Source organism: Mytilus californianus, unplaced genomic scaffold (genome assembly GCF_021869535.1).
Source record: "Mytilus californianus isolate M0D057914Y unplaced genomic scaffold, xbMytCali1.0.p SCAF_9, whole genome shotgun sequence".
Lineage (NCBI taxonomy): Eukaryota > Metazoa > Mollusca > Bivalvia > Mytilida > Mytilidae > Mytilus > Mytilus californianus.
The window spans coordinates 36,991,878-37,017,349 of NW_026262745.1; the positions used below are offsets into that span (position 1 = coordinate 36,991,878).

Below are 25,472 nucleotides of genomic sequence, written 5' to 3' on the forward strand. Positions count from 1 at the left end.
AAAAAGAGCATTTCCTAGTTATATTGGCTATAATCTATAGCATTATATGTATCAATCATTGCACTTTACTAAAAATTGAAATGCCCAGTTTTCTGCTAAAGTGACAGAACTTGCAATATATTGTGTACCTATCTGAACACTTGATCAACAACAATAGGGACATTGTGTTAACCCTCTTGCTGCCGAGGTTTATTTCTTGCTTTGTCGTGCCAAAAGCATCTTGACATTGCAAAACTTGTGCCTCTCTGTAGAACGGCGCTTTCCCGCTGTCCATAATTTTTCCCGCGTCAATTTAGCGGTAATTAGGAAAAGCGATGTAAAAGAAATTTTTATAAAAATTATTGCTCTTAGATTGTTATAAACGATTTTTTAATACAACATTATCTAAAAATACAACTTAACCTTGAAATATATTTTTTTCTATATTTCTTATCTTTAAACAAATGAAGATGATATACTCATTGCTAATAATTTTATAAGCGCTTTTATTTTATCTTTGTCAATTGAATTGCATAACTGATTCTTAACCACCTCTAAAATACTAGAATATATCTATCCTTGTTATTTGATTAGCTTAGTTAACCTTGTTATAATTGATAAATACCGTAAAGAATCTCTCAAATAATTATATAAACAAAACAACAACACCCAATAAAAATAAAAATAAAAACAATGCATGTACAAATAAAAATAAATAAAACTCTGAGCAACCGATTCTATGAACTACTTTGTGTTGTAAGTATTATATGTGTCAGATTAAATTTTTCATTCCAAGCCTTGTTTCGGTAGGTGAGGAAAGAATTCTTATAAACGTTATTATCCATATTCATTTTGCTGTTTATTTCTTAATCATGTTTATTATTATTTTGTTGACCACTTATTACTAAAAATTTTAGAAAAATGTTTGAAATATGAATTTGAAAGACAGAAAAACGAGGGAAGAACTTCTAAAATTAATTTCTATTGTCTACATGTGAACCTGAATCAATCATTATTCATGACTTGAAAATATTATATTTTTATTTTCATTTTCTATGATGAAATACGCATTGTAATTGGCATACATGAAATATCTTTTTTTAAATTTGTTGATTGATAAATTGTTGTTTGCCCAACTTTCAGTGGCAGGTATTTCATGCGATATTAAGGACGACTGAGATCTAATGAACAATAAATCTGTTGCTCAGTAGGTCCTACAAAGTAAAAGATCTGAGATGAATGGCTGAAAATTGAGATTGCCACTGGGAAAGGATGATATGTTGGATAGGAAGATAAATTATCCACTAATTTAACATCCCCATTTTGATTGAAAATAAATATTTTTAGATTATTGCTTTCATGATGAAACAGGTATAAAATGTACTGAAATATCATATCGCAATAAAAGTCTATCGTGTTACATTTGTGTACCTCGAAAGTATGCGACATTTACATGAAAATAATAATAATAATAATAATAAATTCTTTATTTAAAGAGGGTAAACTCAGTTAGTTACAATAAACTAATCTTCCCTGAGGCCCTCACATACAAATTACAATACAATCAAAAACAGATATTTACACATAGTTAATTTACAGTCAATTAGTTCAATGTAATATTACTAACATGATAAGATATAAGGCTGTTCAAGATGTACATGTAGTCAAAAAATCAAATACAAATAAAAATAAAAGAATATACAAATACATTGTAGAAAATATAATCTTATCAGGACTGTGTTAAGTACTTCTTGATACTTTGTTTAAAAGTGTAAGTGTTTTGAGCTTTACGCATTTTGTGTGGTAGTCCATTCCATAACACTGATCCAGAATAAACAAAAGATTTCTTAAATAGCTCAGCTTTTGGCTTAGGAACTATCAGATTACCTTGAGTGACGCCTCTCAGGGAGTAAGGATTATTATCTGATTTCAGTTTAAACTTTTGAACTAGGTACATTGGTGCTTCCATACGCATACATTTATATAGAAGTAAATATTTGTGGTATTTTATTCTATTGTCAACTGTCATCCACCCAAGTTTTTTAAATAAGGGGGCTGAGGGGGATAAAGGATCTGCATCTAAAATGACGAACTACATAATAGTTTTGTCAAATTGAACAGTTTTGTCTAACCGATTACTCGAACAATCTTTCTATCGATTAACCGGTAGTTAAGTTAATGTTTTTAAGATTGTCAGTACTCTCTACAAATGTACGGTTTAATGATAAGATGAATTGAAGTATATGCTAACTTTGGTGGATAGTTGTCTCATTGGCGATCATACCACAACACCTCCTTATTTTTAGATTGGGCCTTATAAGTCTTGGCTTTGAGCAGCCCTGGTAAAGTTTCATTTTCAATAATCTGATACTACCATATATACTATGGCGTTTGTAATAACTCCAGATTTAGAAGATGAAAATCTTCTTGGTATCAGTGAATTTATAAAATCTGAAACGGGTGATTGTTTCATTTTCTCTGGTGTCTCAGAACATCATGTGGAGTGTTTCAATTGGAGATGATTAAGCTTGTTACTCGTACCATACAGTATTATAGATTAATTCCATTATCATAATTTGCGTTTTACCATTTTTGACTCGGAATTTCGTTGAAAGTATGACAAACTTCTTAGACGATGGCGGTGGCATTATTACATGTAGGTCTAAGCAATATTATATCAAAGTGAAATAATGAATTAAATCAAAAAATTTAACCAGCTTACAATAGTTTAAAATACATGTACGCTAATTATGTTTACTTTATTCTTTCCCCGAGCTGATAGACAAGTTGTCTTCGTGTTAATTAATTTTGTAAAATTGGAGTGTTTTCAAGGTTGATAATAGTAATCAATAGACTGGACAATTGATATGTCAAATTAATTAACACGACTATCCTTTGAAACATTTATTAATGAAGTCAATACATATATATTAGAATTGAAAAAAGGTTAACCGGTTAGTGTTTTTGGTATTCCATATTTGGTCCTTCTGACGGTCAACCAATTAACCGTTGACAACACTAATAATTAGTAAACACGTTAAACATGTTAAATAAGTTGGTATTAAAGTACTAACAAGCTTATAATCCTGTATCATTTGTTGACATCCATTTTAAGTATACAAATAATGCATTTAATTCAGTTTGCTTCATTCCCGCCAAAATCGTCCTTTGGCGCCATCTTTTGACGTTGTCAGTGCCCCTCTGTATTGTGACGTTACCATGGACCTAAATTGACCTTCTACACAATCAACAAGTTTTGTGTGTAGAAGCCATAAATGTCCCTTTGGCAGCAAGAGAGTTAAATCTAACAATAGAAATCTGTTCATGGAGGCATAACTGAGTGGAATTAACCTGATCATCACAGCTTTAAACAATAGATTGCATAGTCAGTCAGTTTAGCAGTAAACTAGATATGTACATATTAAATTAAGTACATCAATTGGTGTATTCAATGTTGCAGGTTACTGCCATAATAAGTAGAAAATGCGCATTTGCCATGTTCTGCTATAAATCCAGTCTAAACAAATATGTCCCTCTACAGAAGGTTGATCACTCTATACAGGTATAATCAGAATACAGGACATCTCGGCACACTACAAACTCGGGACATGTTAAACTCGGCATAGTACAAACTGGGTCTATACAAACTCGGTACATTACCAATACATACTCGGCACATTAATGAATATATTTATGGAAATGATTTATAAAAAGCAATTTTATATAATAATTACGATGAGAAAAAAATAACAATATTTTTTTAACCATAGGTGAGAAATTGAACATATTATAGGACAGAAAGTCATATGACAAAAAGTCACTAGTCAGTTCTGACATAAATAAGAAAACACTTAATATTAAAAATAATGTGTTTTACTTTTATAAATAAAGCAACTTTTTAATTAAATTTTACTTAATAAATATCAATAATGATAAAAAAGTTGTTTATGCCTAAAATCTGATAAATGTTCATTTATCAAGGCTAATAAACCTAAACTGTTCAAATGGATACATGTTAATGTATTAATATAAAGAAAACATTGCAAGATCTTTCTCTTATATATTCAAACAAATGTTAAAAAAATATTTGTGACTTTTTGTCCTGTGACTTTTTTTGTTCTTTGACTTTCTGTCCTACATTCTTTTTTTTCTGGTCATTGATATATGCTATGCATATTTAAGGTGATGCAGTCCTATCCAAAATTGTGGCACTCGTTTTTTCCTTATCTAGATCGTATGTCGTAAAACTAATGCACATATTAATGAAAACATTCAGTTACCAGGAGGATGATAACTTCCGGAGCACCTGAGATAACCCCTAGTTTTTTGTGGGGTCGTGTTGCTTATTCTTTATTTTTCTATGTTGTGTCATGTGTACTATTGTTTGTCTGTTTGTATTTTTCATTTTTAGCCATGGCGTTGTCGGTTCATTTTCGATTTACGAGTTTGACTGTCCCTCCGGTATCTTTCGTCCCTCTTCTATAACTGATAGATAGTAATAAAAAATGACGACAAATCATTGTGTAAAGGATTGAAAAAAGGTGGCCGTTTCTACAGATCTCTCGGGTGATATAGTTGTTAGTTTGATATTTGTGATCAAGAAAAAAATAACCAGAAACAACACTTCTTAATTGTAATCGGCAGCATTTCTGATAGACCAGAAAGGATTTTAAATCATCCGAACACTTGAAGAAACAACAGTCTTAACAACTTGTAAAGAAATTAGGGTGTATATGGAAAGTTTAAATGTTCAAGATTTTAGGAGTTATCCATATTCGAATGGTTTCTTTCAAATGAATCATGTTCAGTGATTTAGTTCTATTATCACCATCGCAATAATAATTTCATCAAATATGATAGTTTTCAATAAGAACCTATCTATTCAATGGAGAGATGTCTCATTGACAATCAAACCATATCTTCTTATATTTATTAATCAGACTTTTTTTTTTGGTTAGATTGCTGCCTTACTTGGCATATACCATGCATCTCTTATTTTTATTGTGTCATCAGTGTATTTTAATTGGAGTAACATGGAGTAAAATTTCTCTGTAGTCCTTTTTTCAATGATTGATAAAAAGCAGCATAATCAACCGACCAGAACGTTTATTATCAATGAAGTATTTTCAATGAAGTAATTACATATAAACAGATTATGTACACGATCTCTCTCTCTCTCTCTCTTTCTCTCTCTCTCTCTTCTCAATAGGAAAACACATTAAATAATTCAATAAATAAATCATATATCAACTAATGAACCATTCACAAAAAAAACAACACACAATTCCTATAAATACCATACAGACACTAAATGAAAAGTTAACGACAAATACAAATGTCACTTCCTGCATTCTTTGTATTGGCAGCAGTGATCAGTCATCTGATGGGCCGTACACTTTACTGCATTCCCTCAACAATTGTGTCACAGTTTTTTCGCCGCTATCGTACTGTTCCCAGAACTGGTGGAGCCGGCCTTCCAAATCCTTGAAGCGGCGTCGCTGATGTCTGAGAACCTGTTCCTCAGATACCAATCTTAGAGTAAGATCCACGATCTCAGCTTCTCTCATTAACTCTGGTATAAGGACATAAAAGCTTACATTTGACTTTCCAGAATTTATGCGTGTGTGCCAACCTATAAACAACATAAATACATACATTAATATTTTTTAAGGTTTGTATATGGGGGTATAATATAGTTAGCATGTAAGTTCCTACTGAAAAGATACCATTAAAGTTAAACTGTATTCAATAATGGCAGTTCGATTTTACCAGGCATAATTTTTGAATTTTAATTTAGACCAAGGGTTAATCATTTATACACCGTGGCTGCGTATTTCTATAAACCCCCCTGTGATTTAAACTAATATAAATCAAGAAATGTGTACATCATACAGAAATTTAAATCTAATGTTTATTTATTTAATATTGGCGTTGTTAAGATTCACGTAAGAAAGATTGTTGAATAATATATAGACGTTTGGTTTATAAGTATTGCTCTTACAGAACATAATATATGTATACCTTCAACATCATTATTTGTGCGAATGGAATGTTGGAAGATTGACCATGTTCTTGGACACCAATATCGACCTTCGAACCATGTTGAACTGATGTATACAACGAGCTCTTTTAATTCCTGGGAGTTTGCACGTTCTTTCAGTGTATTGAAAGCTGGTCTTATATCCGAGTGAGGCAAGAAAGGCAGAGCCATCAACGTACAGATGTATCTATATTCAACTCCTCTTGAGCTGTACGTTGTTTTCAGTCCCAAATCTTGATCTTTCCGCCAAATGGCTTGACCGAAATGGAAAGCACAACCTTTGATGCTTGCATTTGGAAAGATCTGTGGTATTGCTTTCCAAGCACCTGTTAAGAGAAAATGAAAGATTAAACCACTTACTAAGTCATTAGCAATTCTATGTATTGTCAATCATCTATAATTAGAGGTTGCTAGTGTCTAAATCCACCGTACTCAAAAGTGTACTAGAGTTTTCAGTTAATTTTACACCAATTTAAAGTTATTTCGATTTATTTTTCAATTTACCTTTTTTCAAAGTCCAAGCAAAACCTTTCCACATGGAGTACACCAATCTTCTTCTTCAAACATTCAAGAACCTACATGTATATATAATAGGAGATTTAGATACAAATATGTCAGGGGTACAAAGATACAACGAAAGATATACAAAACATTCTATACATGTAAAGTGTACATGTTTTTAATTTAACCTTCAACTTTCAAATTTAAAATGGTTAAACGTCACATTGACGCATCAGAAAAACTTGAAGTCGATAACAAAAAAAAATGACGATTATGAAACTTACAGGTTTGTAATCTTTTGTCTTCTTTCGAGACATGAGCATGAAGACCAGTGGAACCTGCTTCAAACTGTCTCCCTTTTTAATGAAGGCGTGGATGGACCATAGCTGAGTGAATGGGTCTTTCGTTATTTTAAAGGTTCCATCACAAAACCATTTCTTTGCATATTTCAAAAGCTGTAACTGCCCGGGCGTTGAAAATACTAAGTGACGCTGGTCGTCTACTCTGATGTCCTCAATCAAAATGTTGTCACACTGGAGGTAATCTGTATCGAGCTATATATAGAAAATTTGATTGAATTAGTTGAGTGTTAACATATTTATTTCAGAATACACAAAGAAAAAAAAAAGAAAAATAAAAAGGATTCCGAAACAAGCTTTTTGCAGCATTAAATTTAATCACTAGAAGTAGCTATACACGTGTGTTGCAAGTTGACTATCTAGAATATCATAAATATTTTACCTCGAAAAACAATGAGGTTGGTTCATCTGGCCTAAGTTCTTCTCGGACACGGTTTGCAGTTCTTTTTAGGTTGTTTTGATTTGGCAGCTGATGATCTTCTGGTTCTATATGGCGAAGCATAGCATCATCCACAATACGACCTGCAGGTTTATGGATGTCTTGGAGTGCTGTCTGTTTTACCTAAAATTTAAAAGAATATTATTTAAAATTTAAAAGGTATATGCATAAAATTCCGAATGCAATTTAATGTTCCCAGAAATGCTATTCCTTCTGAGTGAATCTTAAATATGTACTTATATTTACAGAAATTTTCATATCTAATGTCAGTTTCCACTGAATTTACATTTTACTTTATGATATTTTAATAGTTTAAGTGAAACACGTTATTAAGTTAATATGTTCCTCTGTCTAGGCTTTGCATACCTCTTTATGAACTAGAACTTTTTTCAAAGCCCCCTTATCTGCTGGGTGTATGTGGGGTTTAGGGTTTCTTTTAAAATTTTCTCCCTTCTGTGACACAGTAGCGGGACAATTACTGCCTTTTGATCGTTTGATGCATCTCCAGTAGGTGAAATTGCCTTTAGACATCTAAAATATAAAGAATATACATGTCGTACAGTAATTAACTTATCTTAGTAAACCGCTAATATTTCAAGGATATCAAAAGTCTAACTTTAATTTCATAATTCATATTCATACCATTTATAGTTTTAAGTGGATACCTTTTTGCCAAAGCTTTAAAAAGATAATTGTCGAGAGATATCAATTCTGTACTTAGAAAAAATATATACCTTCTTTGTGTATTCGTAACCGTCATGCTAACCAGTTTTAAATTACTTCTTTGTGTCCCCTTTTCTATTATAGAAAATGTAGGTGAACCATCTGGTAAAATTGTGTCAGGCAACTCCGGCTCTTGTATGGAACTGTAAAAATAAACGAAAACATAATAAGCATTCTGTGAAAGTAAGGACTAGTTTTGAAGCTATGAAATGCAATATTTATTTGTGTAAACACTTTTCAAAGAAATCAATATGGTTTTTTTTCATGTTATGACATATTTTATGAAAGTTGAAAAATTCATTTAAGTAAAACATTTGTTTAATATATATATATATATATATCTTACTTTTCAACAATCTCCTGGTCGTCATTTTCATCTTGGTGATGGGTAAAGTCAAATGACGCATCAAGTGGTAAGGGCGATAGAGGATGCACACTGGTTGTTCTGTTTGAATGTGTCTGAGGTGCATCGGGCAGTGAAGGGCTGAGTATTCTCGTTGTATTATATGTTGGTGGCTGCATTAATGACTGTTCTGGTGCCACACTTACAACGTTATATGTCCTTTTAGGTGACAATGGCGACAGAATACGTCTTGGCACTCGTAATAAACCACTTCTGTGTGGTGTATTAACTGGCGATGCATGGGGAAGATTTGTTGGATTGCTCGTAGCTGAAGGTACTTCTGTGAATGTGGAATTTATAGAGTTTGATTTTCTGCTAATCAAGGAGATATTGAAGGTACCATATCCTGTCAGTGTGGAACGTTGCTCACTGTCTTGCTCTAATCTGGTGGATTCTACAGGAGCATTTTCTGTTGTGTTCTTGCATAGATTGCAAATGCAATGTCAAGCTTTCCATTCATAAGACGACGATAGTCTGTTTGAGTAATGCCTGAAAATGTGATCATATACGTGCATTTTTTATGTTGAAAATTCGAGAACAAATAATAATGAAAATAACAAGACTTGGAGCGAGATAATTTTATAGTCAAAGTAAGGAGACACTTCAGTGATGTACTTATGTATAAAGTTTAATATGTGTTTGCCTACTCAGTATTTACTTTAATATATTGAACTACGGAACACTACGCTCTTCTTAGTATTAATTTCAATAAAAGGAAGAAAATCGGAATGACATTAGATGTGTTAACTATATATACTAGTATATATATGTGATACATTTTAAAGACAATTATTTTAGGTTAACGGAAAAAATGTCCCAAAATTGATAGAAAAACGTAACAATTTATTACTAGTAATTATCCATATGTTGCATAAATAGTATAAACAAGTTCTTAAAATAATATTTTATTATAAATAAGATAACTGTATGTAGCATTTTTTTCATAAGCATTTTAAGATGATGATTCATCTAACTAAATCATAAACAAAATTGTAAGATAAAAATTCGTTGAAATAGTGAGAGAAAAAAAATTAAAAACAAATTCAATATATTAAAATGTAATTAATATATATACATACCTGTATTACAAACTCTGTGTACCCATCTTTCACAGTTATCACAGGTCAGTGCTTGTTGTCTGGTAGTGACAACACGGGAACACTCAACACAATGGTCTGTGCCCATTTTTGGATGAAAGTATTAAATATTAAAGCGGATATACAGAGCAATTCGTGAAACAATTAAAAAATATTAAAAGACTATGATTATATTTTTAGTTTGTTACCAGATATATATGTACTTTTTACGCAATAAATTTAAAAAGAGGCGGTACTTGACATTTTAATTGGTATGCATTTGTCGCATGGAGTTCAGCAGCATTAACTCAAGCTGCTATACTAACGGGATATCATAAAAATGTTATCAGGCTGTCATTAAATACCGCTGTTATTAATTATCATGTGATAATTATACTGCAATATATAATCAACACCTGTTTCCTGAAACTTCTCTAATTAAAAGGATAAAGGTAGCCATCCTATTCTTTTTATTGCAGTTAATTGGAGATAATCATAAAATCGTCATAATACCATCAATAAAATACATAATTTAAATAGGAAACAATAATAAAATCATTGACAATGTTACATATTTATTACAGTTTAGTGTTACAACAGTTCATTAGATACGTTGAAAAACGGGGATGCAATTTTTAATGTTTATCTAACTTTTTATAGAAAAAGAAAAAGAAAAAAAATGAATTTCAGCGTAAAAATATTAAATACAAACACAAATATTTATTTATTTATCATGCACATTTATACCCCTAGGGGTTGGAGGAATATATAAACTATACAATACAAATATATACACAAACAATATATATGCAGAAATTATAACAGATTAAACATCATATATAAAGTAGTATATAACAGTATTATTCATGCAGGTTTTTTGTCTTCTCTCCTTTAAAAGTGCAAGTGATTTTTTTAATGAACGGAACAGTAAGCTGCATAATATCAAATGAAGATAGAAGTAATTGTAATCTATCGTTTTCAGACAATTTAAAGTATTATGGACATATTTTATCTATATCTTTTTCAAACTGATACCTACATCTCTCTATTTTCAAGAAATTGTCACTTGCTCAATTTTACATAATGATTTTCTATTTTCAAAACTATTTTTAAAAGACGTTTTTGTCTATTGGCACAATAATATATCTGATACATTTTTATTGGACCGAGTTTGTAATATGCCGAGTTTGTAATGTGCCGAGTTTGCACTATGCCGAGTTGACATGTGCCGAGTTTGTAATGTGCCGAGATGTCTTGCTTCGTATAATCAACATGTAGGGGGGTTTGTTCCCAACCTGTAAAACCCCACATCCGCTTTTGTTCATACACTGTGTACCTCTTTGATTTCTTTTTTAATGAAATTGTGAAAAACAGGAATTAGTACTCCTCCTAATATAATAAAGACTGCACCAAATACTGCAAAAATTATGCTACACTTGATAGACTTTGAGCTGCACATCTTGTAAACAATAACATGTGATAGTACTTCTACTGGTTTTCTATTCACTGATATTTTTATCGTTATACATTAAGGTACCAGACCATTTTATTGACTAAAGAGTTGATGTTATGTCCAAGCAAAACAACCTTAGCTAATGCTTCAATATAATATCTGTCCACACATCTTTCCTTAAGGTTACGAATCTGTTCCATTACCTAATTACTATCAATGGAACATCTCAGGATTTATCCAGTTATGTTTGAAATTTCGAGAAAGGAAACAACATATTCATCATGTTCTTATAAACTGTCAATTTTTAGTGTCAATGAGGTCTGTCAATACCCAAGGATTTGAATAGTACTATACAAATCCTTGCAATACCATAGTTCATGCAATGACATAATATATTGTTAGTATAATAGTCCCAGGTTCATATGTAGTTATTTGGATGAATTTGAAGACTGACATTTGAAGAAATAAGACTTTATTGCCGTTTACATTTTTTTGTGATCTAAAATATTATGGTATGAAATAATCTAGTTTCCCAAGCAAGTATAAAAACCATGATGGCTGACAGACACCAGAGCAATCTCAGATATAAATATTCTATTTTTATAGCACCATCTATTGTTAAACAACAACAATGTAAATGTTAATGAAAGCATATTGAAGAATGATTTGTATCTATCAATAATTAGAAGTTAAATATAAGTGCTCAGTCTATAGTAACTGTTGTTTTCCATTCGTTTGATGTGTTTGAGCTTTTGATGTTGCCATTTGATAAGGGACTTTCCTTTTTGAATTTTCCTTGGAGTTTAGTATTTTTTTTATTTTACTTTTCATTTAAAAGAATCTACATATTAATAGATATATATGATATTCGGTGGTTGTCGCCCAGTTGGTTCATGTTGGTTCATATTTGCTTTTTGTAAATTGTTTAACATTTTTCATGTCGGGCCTATTATAGATGATTATACGGTATGGGTTTTTCTCATTGTCGAAGGCCGTACGGTGACCTATATATAGGTCACCCACCGTACGGGTTCGACAATGGGAAAAACAGGTTGAAGTTATATATAACTGCTTACTACCACTTCATTTTAACACCGGTGGATAATTGTCTCGTTGTCAATCATACCACATCTCCTGATTTTTATATCAATAATAATCTAAATGGTTTGTGCTTGTATTTTCTATGTGTCAACCCTTGGTGTAAACTGGAAGTCTCGTTATAAAAGGACCCCACTGGAAATAAGTTTTACTAACTTTTGTGGGTCATCCTAAGATATTAGGCTACAATGTAAAATCTAGTCAAGTTAAATTTCACTCATTTTTAATCTAGTCTAATCATATTATCAAAATATCATGAAAATTTTCATAATTTTATTTTTTATTTCTTAAATCAAAATTTTTAGTAAACATGTATATCATTTTAGTGTCTATAAACTATGTCTAGTGCTATATCTGTGTCTTTGTACTATTTTGTATCTGTCAAATTCATGCCTTTTTATCTTGAATATATATATATATATATATATATATATATATAATACCTTGCCATTTACCCTAGGCTAATTACCGACTTTGTATGAGTTACCCCAAAAAACAGTACTTATTTTAAACATTTTAACATAAAATGAGTAAATTACCAATTCTTTGTATTATTTTGAAAACATAAATTATCTTAATTCTCAGACAATTACAAGTTGTTACAATTTAGACTTGTATATCCAACGCAATCATAGGTTTGAACGTTTTTTTCAATTTAGACTGGTATATAAACAAGTCTAAATTGAAAACAAATATATATATATACAAGTCTAAATTGAAAACAACGTTCAAACCTATGATTGCGTTGGATATACAAGTCTAAATTGTAACAACTTGTAATTGTCTGAGAATTAAGATAATTTTTATACGTGTGCATGCAAAACAAATTTCTTGTTAGAGGGGTCTAAATGCAGCACAAACAACATTTGCCAAAAGACCAAAAAAGTGAAAAAGTATATTTTAATATAATATATAAACAAGTCTAAATTGAAAACAACGTTCAAACCTATGATTGCGTTGGATAAAAACCGCAATTTTTATACGTGTGCATGCAAAACAAATTTCTTGTTAGAGGGGTCTAAATACAACACAAACAACATTTTCCAAAAGACCAAAAAAGTGAAAAAGTATAATTTAACAAAACACATTTGACTAACAGGTCGAACAACAAATGTTCTTAAAGCCTGCTGACTGCCATTGGCGATTGCCAAATAAACCGTTTAACGGATCACCGATGTAATAAATGGATCTTAATTATAAATTTAATACTAAACAGAAAACAATAAACTTGCGGAAAAGATGGTATACCGCAAACAAAAGGTGCAAAGGTTTTTGTACACCATATCCGGATTTCGACAATTAATGTCTCTTCATTGATGTTAGGAATCGAAACGGTATTTAGAAAGCCATATAATTTACCTCAATTTAGGATAGACTCTTGAATTTTGAGGAGTCAAAATAGAATGATCGGATCATATAAACCCGAAGGCAAATATAATAAAAGCCCAAACGAAAAAATATAAACAAGTTTAAATTGAAAACAACGTTCAAACCTATGATTGCGTTGGATAAAAACCGCAATTTTTATACGTGTGCATGCAAAACAAATTTCTTGTTAGAGGGGTCTAAATACAGCACACACAACATTTTCCAAAAGACCAAAAAAGTGAAAAAGTATATTTTAACAAAATGCATTTGACTAACAGGTCGAACAACAAATGTTCTTAAAGCCTGCTGACTGCCATCGGCGATTGCCAAATAAACGGATCACCGATGTAATAAATGGTATATATATATATATACATATATGAAAAACCTATTTGGATACCAAGAGACACGTTTGTTACACTGTTTATATAATAAATATTCAAGAGGAATGTACTGTACAGTTTATTCACCATAATCGTTAGACAGTTATCTTTTACCCTCACACCGTCAGATTAATAGGCTCTAAATCTTCTACATACAGATAACGGATATGCAACTCTCTTCATATGCAACCAGACGACGCCCATTATAGTCTGCCGTTGTTAAAGTACAGGTAAAGGTAGAATACCGATCATGTCAGTATAGAATGTCGATGTTAATTAACGTAAAGGTTTCGATAGTTTACCGATGTGAACGTGAAGGTTTCGATAGTTTACCGATGTGAACGTGAAGGTTTCGATAGTTTACCGATGTGAACGTGAAAGTTTCGATAGTTTACCGATGTGAAAGTGAAGGTTAAAGTAGTACCCCGATGTTTACATAAATATGATAAAGAAGGGTTTGGATGGTAGGTCCTTAATATCTGTATAATTCTTAAAATATTTATGGCATTTTTCTACATCATTAAAAATAACGTTTATTCTGTAAAATTCTCGTGTCCACAGTTATTCTTTTTTCTTTTGCAACCACTTATTATTCTCTCTTCTTTATATCTTTTGCTCATTTTTCTATATTCATTATTTTTTTTTGAAATTATTCTTTAAACCCAATCCAGGCTCTCATAAAGCATGTAAAGATTTAAGTAGCATACTGCTGCTACAATTTCTCAGCAGTAAGCAGTAATTTCTTTAACTTACCATCTGCTCCATCGTGTGGCGTTTAAATTTCTTAGTTATTGCGTTACGCTTGTGTAGTTGACACTTCATTAACAGGGATGTGCTCCATACACAAAATTTGCTCCAACAGAGTTATGAGGAAGAACGACTGAAATCGATACCCCATAGGTTTTACGGTCACCAATATGAATTGGTTGTCCGATACGATGTGTCGGTGTATCAACTTACTAGCGACATGTTTAAGCGATCTTAATCTGTAGATACCAGTCGTCAGATCTGTTATCTAACTGACCGAGCCTTACTCATGATTGTTACATTTTGACTGATTGTAAATTCGCATGGCGGGTGATGCATGGATAGCAGGAGACGCTTACCCTGACGACGTACCTAGTCTCGCTCCTTTTGGACTTCATGCGATTCCCTCAATTTTTGTTTGTTGCCTTGATATGTCCCTTTTACCGGACAACTGTCATAAAAGTTGGAGGTTTAGCTAGCTATAAATTAAACCAGGTTAAACCCACCATGTTATTCAGAGAATGCCTGTACCAAGTCAGTAATATGGCAGTTGTTTTTACTTGTTCCGTTGATTAATAGCGTTGATTTTGTCAGTTTTTATGGACTTCCCCTTTTTAAATTTGCCTTGGAGTTCGGTATTTTTGTTATACCTTTCTTAGCCACTGATGAATCTTATGTAGGCGATACGCGCGTCTGGCGTTCTAAATCATGCTTCGTATCTTTGATGAGTAGTTTAATAAATTTACGAGATTTGATCATCGGTAAACTACTGGGAAGACTCTACGTATCACGGGCCTAGGGTAGTATGAATATTCATGAGTTTTATGAAGCAACGCGGGAATCGAAACTACTGTCGCCTAAATTGGTAAAAAAAGTATAAGCATGTACCCGTAATGGTTAAGGTAGTTTACCGATGTGAACGTAAAGGTAAAGTTGGTACACCGATCTTAATGTAAAGGTTAAGGTAGTGTACCAATGTTAATGTAAAGGTCAAGGTAGTGTACCGATGTTAATGTAAAGGTTAAGGTAGTGTACCGATGTTAATGTAAATGATAAGGTAGTTTGCCGATGTTAATGTAAAGGTTAAGGTAGTGTACCGATGTTAATGTAAATGTTAAGGTAGTTTGCCGATGTTAATGTAAAGGTTAAGGTAGTGTACCGATGTTAATGTAAATGTTAAGGTAGTTTGCCGATGTAAATGTAAAGGTTAAGGTAGTGTACCGATGTTAATGTAAATGTTAAGGTAGTTTGCCGATGTTAATGTAAAGGTTAAGGTAGTGTACCGATGATAATGTAAAGATTAAGGCAGTAGTGTTAGATAATCGGTTGAAATTACCAACCGATTATCTATTACTATCGGTTGACAGCAACCAACCGACTATTGGTTATAATCGCATCATTATACCTTGCCCCTTTTTATATGAAAAAATGCATTCAGGCTTCAGCCATATTGTACATGTCTAATGCATATATTCCATACCATTGCAGAGTTTTATGTGTTCATGCTTGATCTTTTGTTTCCTTTTCATATTTTATTTAGCAATTAAAACAGTGAATGAATTAGAATCCAAATTCAAATTGAACATATTTTGTCTTATGACTACAACATTTATTACCAACATTGACACTAAAATTTCTAGATTTAAATATTATCACTCACATTATAATTTAAGATACATAGCTGTATCAAAATTTAAATGCTTCTCATTAAAAAAAAATATATAAAGTAACTTTAAGCAATTTAAAATTAATCAATAAATAAAACAATGCATTTCCATTGAAATATATACATTAAACTAAGGGGGTCCAACCAATGCCTGTTAATTCGTGTGAAATGCGTATTTTTCACTTTTGTGATCATTATTCTTCTGTCAGCTGTGTCATTCGTGTGTCTGTAATTATGATCGTAAAAATACGGAATTCTTTCATGGTTTGTCCGTATCCGATCCGTGATTCGTATTATATTTCAATGGCGGACAAACCGAAAAAAATTTACAAAAATAAACGATGTTGGACAAACAATTTGGAAAGGAATATGACGTTTTTAACGTAACAAATGGATGAAACATCAATAGAAGTTATTTATTTTAAACCACAAACGATCAATCTGTAAAGTCAATGCTTTTACCACGTTTATAAAGAAAGAGATTGCTTATGTCTTTGATTATAGGATGTTTGACATTGTTATTGTCATCTACTGATATTTTTCGTTACAATTTGTTTGACTGCATGTAAAATGTAAACCGGAAACGGACAGGAAGTTGATATGCTAAAATGTCCGGAAACTATAACGACAATCGATTGAACAAAATCCCAATCGATTATCGACATCGCAAAGACCCTCTCGCCATGTTATTACTAGGGATCTAAACATAATTCAAGTTGAACATCTCCGAAAGGTGATATATCATGGTCCTAAGTTCAATGAACCCCAACACATTAATTAGAACCATAACTTCAAAATAATTATGGATTCCATTGAGGACTACGCCAGAGCTTGGACTAAATGAGAAGTTGAACTGGACAATTTGTCAGAATGGGTTAAAACAATCAGGTCTCTGATAAACGTCAAATTTATAAGTTGAAAAAATGTGTGAATGATCGATCAAAGTCCGTTTTCAGGGACAAAGAAGCTGTTAAATGTCTATCATCTCTTCACGATAACTATGTTGTTGTTCCTGCGGACAAAGCTTCAAATAATATTTTCTTTGTATGTACATCGTACTACTACGAGTGTAATGTAAACGAATTAGGAATAAATGAGCACTCAGGTAATCGCACATACAAAACATTTCATTTGACAAGGATGAGATTTTGGCGAATCATAAGTCTTTCAAGGCTTCAATAAACATTACATTGAACAGCAAATCTGAGGACTTACCTTGTTTGTTTTGGATACCTAAGCTTCACAAAATTCCATACAAACAACGGTACATTGTCGGCTCATCTGCATGTTCTACAAAGGAATTGTCTATAAGATTGACAAAAATTCTGTCCGCAGTGAAAGATGGTCTTCAGAAATACTGTGAAACTTTTTACTCGCGTAGTGGTATTAACCATATGTTGATTCTAAAAATCTCTAAAGAACTTCTGGATAATTTTTAATCTCGATATTTCTCGAAATTAATTATATCCAAACTTTTGATTTTTCAACCCTGTATATAACCGTAGAACTGTCAGCAGAATTGACTAAATCAGTTCTAACCGTAGAACTGTCAGCAGAACTGTCTAAAACTGTTCTAGCCATAGAACTGACCAAACCTGTCAGGATTGTAGAACAGTTCTAAAAGACGTCACTGCAATTCTAGCATCTCACTGGTCACCATTCAGTGTTATTATTATCGTTGATAAAGCCACACGCAAAATGCCTCCTGTCAAAGTTAACAGTTTTGTTGTATTTCCTGTGAACTGTGAACAGCTAATTTAACATTTCGTAAACTCTGATGAAACATCACTCTTCCCTACATTACCCCCCTCACAGATAGTTTGGGTGGAATGGGGCTGAGATTACTATAACATATAGTATATTATTGTTATAGTAATCTCAGACCTGATAAAATAACTAACTCTACACAAGAAAGGGTTAAAAAATTAAATAATTATGAAAAATGTAAACAAACTGTGACCTCGATCAAAACGGTAACAAGCTTATTGTCAAAAAGCATGTTCCATCCACACAAAAACATGTCACCCCTTTCCCGTCAGAATATCGCCAGTAGTTCATTATAAACTCTAAATAATGAAGTTTGGTATTTTCTTTACCTGTAAGTACAAATATTTCATAAAATTATTTGTTTTGCCACTCTCCTCCATCGACATCCATCGTAACAAAATTTCCGCTATAACAGCGACCGAGGAAACGGTTATGGACATTTTCCGTAACGAGAAATGTTAAAACAGTTCTGTGATGAGAATGTTTTAATATATATTATATTCTTTTGATTTATTTATATTTAAGACAAAGAGTTCTTAAAACTGTTCTATGGATAGAACTGACTAAATCAATTCTAGTCGTAGAACTGACCAAATCAGTTCGAATCGTAGATCTGTTCTAGTCGTAGAACTGTTCTAGCCTTAGAACTGTTCTAGTCGTAGAACTGACCAAAGATTTTCATTTTCGGACTTTCTATTCATAAATCGTTGAATTATTGTTTTTTTGTTTCAGTCTATATTTGTTTTTCATTTATTTGTTTTGTACACAAACCAGGCCGTTGGTTTTCTCGTTTGAATTTTGATTTACATTTTGTGATATATCGGGGCCTGTTATAGCTTACTCTACGTTATGGATTTTGCTGATTGTAGAAGACTACGTCTCATTGTCAATCATACCGCTTTATCTTAATTTTATATTGCTCTGATTACACTACGTTCAATATTCAAGCCAAAACCTTGAACATTATTCAGGATGTTAACATATGTACTAACTTACAGTAACTGCGAGTATTCTCAAATCTGTACTTAGTGTACTTTCTGTTGTTAGGGATGAGGGATGGATAAATACCCTGCCACGTCCGGTCTGTGTTTATGTTTGATGTTTTTCTGCTTTGTATCTATCTGATGAGTTAAGTCTTTTTCAACTGATTTTTATAGTTTGTTCTTATGTTGTACTGTTACACCACTCTTCCAGGTTAGGGGGAGGGTTGAGCGCACACAAACATGTTTAACCCCGCCACATTCTTCATGTGCCTGTCCCAAGTCTGGAGCCTGTAGTTTAGTAAAAGTAGTTGGTTCATGTCTGTCATATTTGTTTTTCGTTAATTGTTTTGTTATAAATTAGGCCGTTAGTTTTCACAATTGCATTGTTTCATATTTTTTTGCATGTCGGAGCCTTTTATAGCCAACTAAGCGGTATGATTTTTTCTCATTGTTGAAGGCTGTACGGTTGCCTATAATTGCTTACATCCACTTTATTTGAACTTTGGTGGATAGTTGTCTCATTGGCAATCATACCTCATCTCCTTATTTTTATAAGAATGTGCAAATAGTCAAAAGATTTATACTTTTTGGATTATCCTCAAATGGCAGGATGTTAGGACACTGAACTTTGTATATTTTCGTGAAATTATGCATGTGGTATATAGTTAGTACGGATAACACCTTAATTATTTTTTGCAGGATATTATTGAATACATAAATGTTGTGAATATTTTCAGGAATATGATTTTCTTTAAATTTTCCACAAATGACAGGCGTATTTTATGCTAAATCACCGCGGAACAATATTCGTGCAACGGGATCATCGACTTTGTCTAGTTCAGGATTTATCAAATCTCAGCCTAAATAGAATATATATATTAAAGAAGCTTTATTGCAAAATATAGATACACATGTAATTTGAATGCACATATTGAGTCTTAGATAATACAACACTTATAACTCTTCACGAAATGATAACAGCTCTAATTTACATAAAGTCAGAAAAAGGCAAAAAAAAAGAATATTCAATCTTGAATTGACTACTATTTTTTTAGGTCTCATGTCTATTGATAAATTTTCAGTTTTTGTGGTTTTTGAAACTGAATAAAAAACACAACAGCATTTTGACAGTACCCTTTAGGTAGTACCTTTGTACCAAACCATTAAAGATAAAATTATTAAACAAAGTGTATTTCAAACAACAAACAAACACATTTCTCTGAATCCTAGCCGATTTTATACCCTCCTGTCATTGATATTTTTTATATACAACGTAACAATGTTTTCCTCTTATTTCGCTTTAATAATGGGACAAAGGAGGCAACCATGACTGACGACGCCACATAGAAAGAACACGTTCTGTTTGGAAGTCATTGACAACGAAAGATAAAGTTTGCTTAAATATTCTCTAAAATTATAAGAGAAATAAACGTTTCACCCTCTTTAGAGTTTGCATATTTAACGTTTGACTGTCTCTGGAGGAGAAATATCGCATCACACTTGATGCAGTAGTATATATATATATAAGACACATTAATAAAAACATTGATAATGCAGTTGATTTTAATCTTTAAATCTTCTATTAAATTCAATACGGAAAAAGTAATTTTATCAAGTTATGTATTAAAGCAAAAAGAAACATATATTTTACGGATTGGGAACGATTTCAACACTTTCCGTTCAAGTAAGACCAAAATGGTAAAACTTTAAATAATCGATTTAATTGAGACATAGCCTATACAAACCTTATTCTTTTAAAACTATATAAACAAAAAAGGGTAGTCGAAACATCTACTGAGTGTCGTTTTTAAATAGAGAATTTTTCGAATTGCATGAAAGTAAACTATACATTATCTTCATATTTGACTGGATTTTAGACAGAATAACTTCTTTTTTAAAGAAATCAATCAAACAAACAAGCAAACAAACAAACACACATAAAACAAAACAAAAAACTCTCAAATATATCAATTTTAGTTATGTCTTTAAAATGTCAATTTGTAATATTCTTCACTATGATATACATATCAATGTTGTTTGTATACTTTTCGTCTTTTAGTCTGTAAATATATTGATACAAAGTATATACAATTTAACATAGCTTCAAAACGCGTTAGAAAGAACGTTACACACATAATTAATGTAAAAATATATATGATAAAAATATAAAGTTGTTAAGAAGCAATGCACATAATAACAAACTGACAACATATATCCATTATTCTTTAAACATAAATTGACAGCATTTTCTGTAATCCATACAACATTTATAGTGATATTTCAAGCATTTTTAATGTATGTGGATAAGAAATTGTATAAGTGCAGATAAATCAATCGGTCATAGATATTGATTTGTTTTCATAATAAAATATTTGTGACGTTACCATTTAGATATAAAATTGCAGTTGATGCAAAAAGCTTTATGATTTGCAAATATTTTTTTAATTGATCTAAGGCAAAACAAAAAAGCTACACATAAATCAATAGGACATAGGACACCATGCACCACTCATACTAGCACTTTTCCATGTTCATTGAACCGACAAATCTTGGTAAAACAATAATTTAAAATATAATGAACTTGTGTACTAAGTTTCAAAATAATATGACCACATCTTCAAAGTAAACTATCTTAAAGGAAGACTTCATCCTGATGTGAGACAGTTGAACAGACGACAGATTAGATGGACACACGGACCGAAAAGTTTAATGCCCAAGTTCTATCATAAGCGGGCATAACTATTTCATCTTTAAAATTAGAATAAAGGAGATGTGTTTCATGATTTAATTGGCAAAGCATTTCACTGAGAAAAAAAATAAAAGAAGAAAATTTTTACAATTTCTAATACTTGAAAAGGTTACTCCAAATCAAATATAACACAATTTGATGTAATTAAAGAAAGAGAGAGAAAATGCCAAGGCGGAGATAAAAGATAAAGTTAAAATATGGTAATAGGTCGCATTAGGTATGTCACAATCGAGGATAATAGGACGGGATTGTGGTCATATGACGTCATAGGGAAGTTTTCCAGAATATTGTTAAACCAAATAATTTCCAACGAACATTCTGGCAATATTGGGTATCCATCAAACAACTTTTGCCGGGAAGTACATACTTACAAAATAGGATTCCTGTTTGAATATCTTTTCTGGCAAGGATTGAACAGTATCTTTTTACTTGACTACTTGATATCTAAATGCGCTCGAGATTTAGTACGCTATTGTCAAATATTTATTACAGTTATTACTGTGGGACCATCAGTTGATAGATATTTTAATCGAATTTCAAATCTTAATAATGTAAAGCCCAAAACTATGTTCTTTTCCGATTCATATCTCCCCCCTTAAAAAAAACAACAAAAAACAAACAAAAAACAAAATCAAAACAAAATTGCAGGGAGTGTGAGAAATTCAAGGTTCTGCATATTTACCCCTAAAGACTCACAAAAGAACATACATTCCACAGATCAAATAACACAATATGGTTTAAAATAATCACGTTTATCATTTTTTTTTCGATTTAACACGTACAAACGATAAGAACAATTTTACTTCATCTAAAATAATGAGGACAAAGCCTGAATTTGTCTACTAGCTCAAAGAAATTCATCAATTTGCAACGTTACATAAAACATTCAGATCATTACATAGCTTGTGACACATCACACATTACAAACTAAATATGTACGATGCACCCCTCTGCTCTGCCATATGCATGAGTATAGTTCCACTTACTTAAGATTTAACAAACAGGGATGTTGAAATTGTTGCGCTGTCTGTAAGACACAAATGATGCCCCAGCCTGAGCATAAGAAATTATAAATTTAACGCTATGTATGATGATCTATCTTAATTTCATTCTGAATGTCCGCACTTGCAGGACTGAATGTCCAGCCAAAAAGGTTTCAACTTTCCAGGTTTAGTAGTCACCAAGTTCAACTTTTTATTTACAGTGGTAACCAAGTTCAAATTCTCGGTATTGATTAAATATTTGACAATACTAAAAAATCTTATTTATTGCATTAGGGACATTAAACTGTCGTAGTACAAACAATGTTTTCAATTATATAGCAAGTGAGAAGGAAATGAAGTCTAACTACCGGTTTTTGTGAGTATCTAACGTCCCCCCTTTCTGACTTTTAGTACAAAAAAATGACTAAGTCCAAATACCTAGCATTTTGAGAATATCTGAAAAAATCAGAGAGGATTTTTCTGTAGGAGATAGCCGGCAAACCATGTATCTATATCCAGACGGATGAAGGGACGGACGAACGGACGGGCGAACGGACGGACAGGGGTAAATTAATTTTCCCCTCGACATTTTGAAATATTTCAAGTGATCATAATTCCTTCAAAAGTAAATTAATGTTAACGAAGCACAACCTTCTTGTTAGTTTACGAATCCTAGGATCACATTAGTTTGCAACATAGTTGTAGGAATATACAGGGAATAATTCAAATATTCCATGCCTTTCTCGGACCAGAGTAAATTGTATCTACACTGTAGTGTAAAATTAGATTTTTATCTAGCTTGATCGAAAGGGTGAGCTATAGCCATTACTTTTGCTTGTCATCTGTGGTCTTTTCTGATACCATTAATTCACTGCCAAACATGTACATATAGCAAATTGTACTTAAATAGCAACAATATAAAATGTCTTAATACATAACAAAAAACTATCAGGATATACCAAAAACACTGGACAATACAACAGATCACAGCAACATCCAACAACCCACATCTTTCAGAAAAAAAAGTAAATTTAAAGCAAAAATCATATTCTAAGTACTGTATTCAAGTCTGATTGCTTTCATGTTATGCCATATCTAAACTTAGTATATACTTTGCTCGTTTTTTTTTCTCTCTTCCAATCTTCCCATATTTGACGATTATTAGCCATCTATCGTTCACTTGCTCTTCTTAAGTAATTCTGAATATATGCCTTCAATGATAAAAGATCAGCCATTACAAGTGCTCCCAGTACAACAGAAAGAATCACAATACCAACAACGCCAATATTCTTTGCCGCTGGTCTCTCGTCACTTGCGCTTTTTTTTCTTCTAAAACTCACTGCTGTAGCTTTCTTGTCCACCTGCAGTTCCGCTTTCGTTTCGTCTTCAATCTGTTTGTATGTCTCTTTCGTTACATTGTCATATCGTGGATTACCACGTTTTCGACAAGGACACTTACAAGCTGAAACATAATGAGCTGTATGCTAAGTACTGATCTGATGAATCAAACCCTTTCCATTCAATTTGTTTAGTTTGCTCTTATGTTGTGTTGATACACCACTTTCACAGAATATGGACAGGGTTAAGCGCTCGCAAACATGTTTAACCTGACCACATTCAGTTTGTGCCTGTCCCAAGCCAGGATCATATACACCAGTGGTTTTCGTTGGTTACTGTCTTCCATATATGTTTTCTCTTACTGTAGAAGTATGAACAAGGTCGTTGGTATTCTGAATAGAATTTTTCAAATGTTTAAAATTTCATCCCCAAGACATTAATAACTTAGTATAGTATAGGTTTTGCTCGGTATGGGTTTGCTCAATGTTTAAGTCCGTATAGTAAACTAAAATTGTTCACAGCTTTGTTCTGTGGTCTTTAATGGATAATTGTGTCAATGACAATCATACGAAGTCTCTTTTTTGTAGAATCTAGGATGTAAAGACAAAACTTCTACCATGACCTCGGTAAACGATAAATTTCATGGCAAAGCAACGAACAAGAAATTGTTTAACAGCACTGCTGGTGGACTATCAGTCTCCGAGGGTATTATCAGCTCAGTATTCAGTACTTCGGCACTGACATGATTTATAACAAACCTTTCTTAAATTGTCAGTTTTTAAATTTTGAAATTATAAAGAAACTAAAGTTTCAACTTCCTCAGGCAAAATTGACCATCCTGCATCTCTTTTCACAAAAAAACTTACGATAGAAATTAATCGTTAGCCAAGAACATTTCAGTATAGCTTACCATCAATTTTAGTCGTAAGATTTCTTGTGGAAAAAGCCCCTGGACTTATCTAAGCAATTATTCATCGCCTGGTACCTAAATTCAGACCTGCAAACTTTTCAAATTTATAGGGAACCCACCTCATGAGATATTTTACTCATGGAATCCTACTGTTTAAACTAAAAAGATCGAAACTGAGGAGAACGTAAAATGACATTTCAGGGCATATATACTATTTCACTAAATCAGTACAGATACAAGGCTTATAGATTAGTACGCCAGAAGCGTGTTTCATTTGAATTTCCATCCGTATATATATTATATATTTGAGTTATATATATATATAACTCAAATATAGTATATGTAAACAAAACATCTATGTGCAGTGATATTTGACAAGTTAAAATTTCAAACCAGTGAATAAGCTTTACTTTATTCGTGCTGATTTGAAGAGCAGAGGACCATAGAGTAAAAGTGTACAACTATGCAGTTATTAATTGTATGCAAATAACTGAATTTCTAACGCAC

At 32.1% G+C, this 25,472-nt stretch overlaps 3 protein-coding genes across 4 annotated transcripts in view; all 3 read right to left on the bottom strand.

Annotated features, from left to right (window-relative positions):
- Positions 1-11,011, bottom strand: part of LOC127716537 (lysosome membrane protein 2-like) — a 35,914-nt gene extending 24,903 nt beyond the window's left edge. Inside the window, exon 1 of the mRNA XM_052222756.1 lies at positions 10,857-11,011. Coding sequence (XP_052078716.1) covers positions 10,857-10,979 — 123 coding nt within the window. The 5' untranslated portion in view covers positions 10,980-11,011. The remainder of the gene's footprint in view (positions 1-10,856) is intronic.
- LOC127716538 (uncharacterized) lies at positions 6,649-8,873 on the bottom strand. Its single transcript, XM_052222757.1, has 5 exons — positions 8,388-8,873; positions 8,053-8,184; positions 7,685-7,849; positions 7,262-7,441; positions 6,649-7,074 (listed from the first exon to the last, which is right to left on the bottom strand). Exons 3-5 carry the CDS (start codon positions 7,847-7,849, stop codon positions 6,733-6,735), a joined length of 687 nt encoding a protein of 228 aa, XP_052078717.1. The 5' UTR covers positions 8,053-8,184; positions 8,388-8,873; the 3' UTR covers positions 6,649-6,732.
- Positions 11,012-19,859: 8,848 nt separating the features above from the next.
- LOC127716634 (uncharacterized) overlaps positions 19,860-25,472 on the bottom strand; it is a 75,586-nt gene continuing 69,973 nt past the window's right edge. For both annotated transcript variants that reach the window (XM_052222879.1, XM_052222878.1), the window contains exon 17: positions 19,860-24,179. In XM_052222879.1, the coding sequence (XP_052078839.1) occupies positions 23,887-24,179 (293 nt within the window). In that variant the 3' untranslated portion in view covers positions 19,860-23,886. The remainder of the gene's footprint in view (positions 24,180-25,472) is intronic.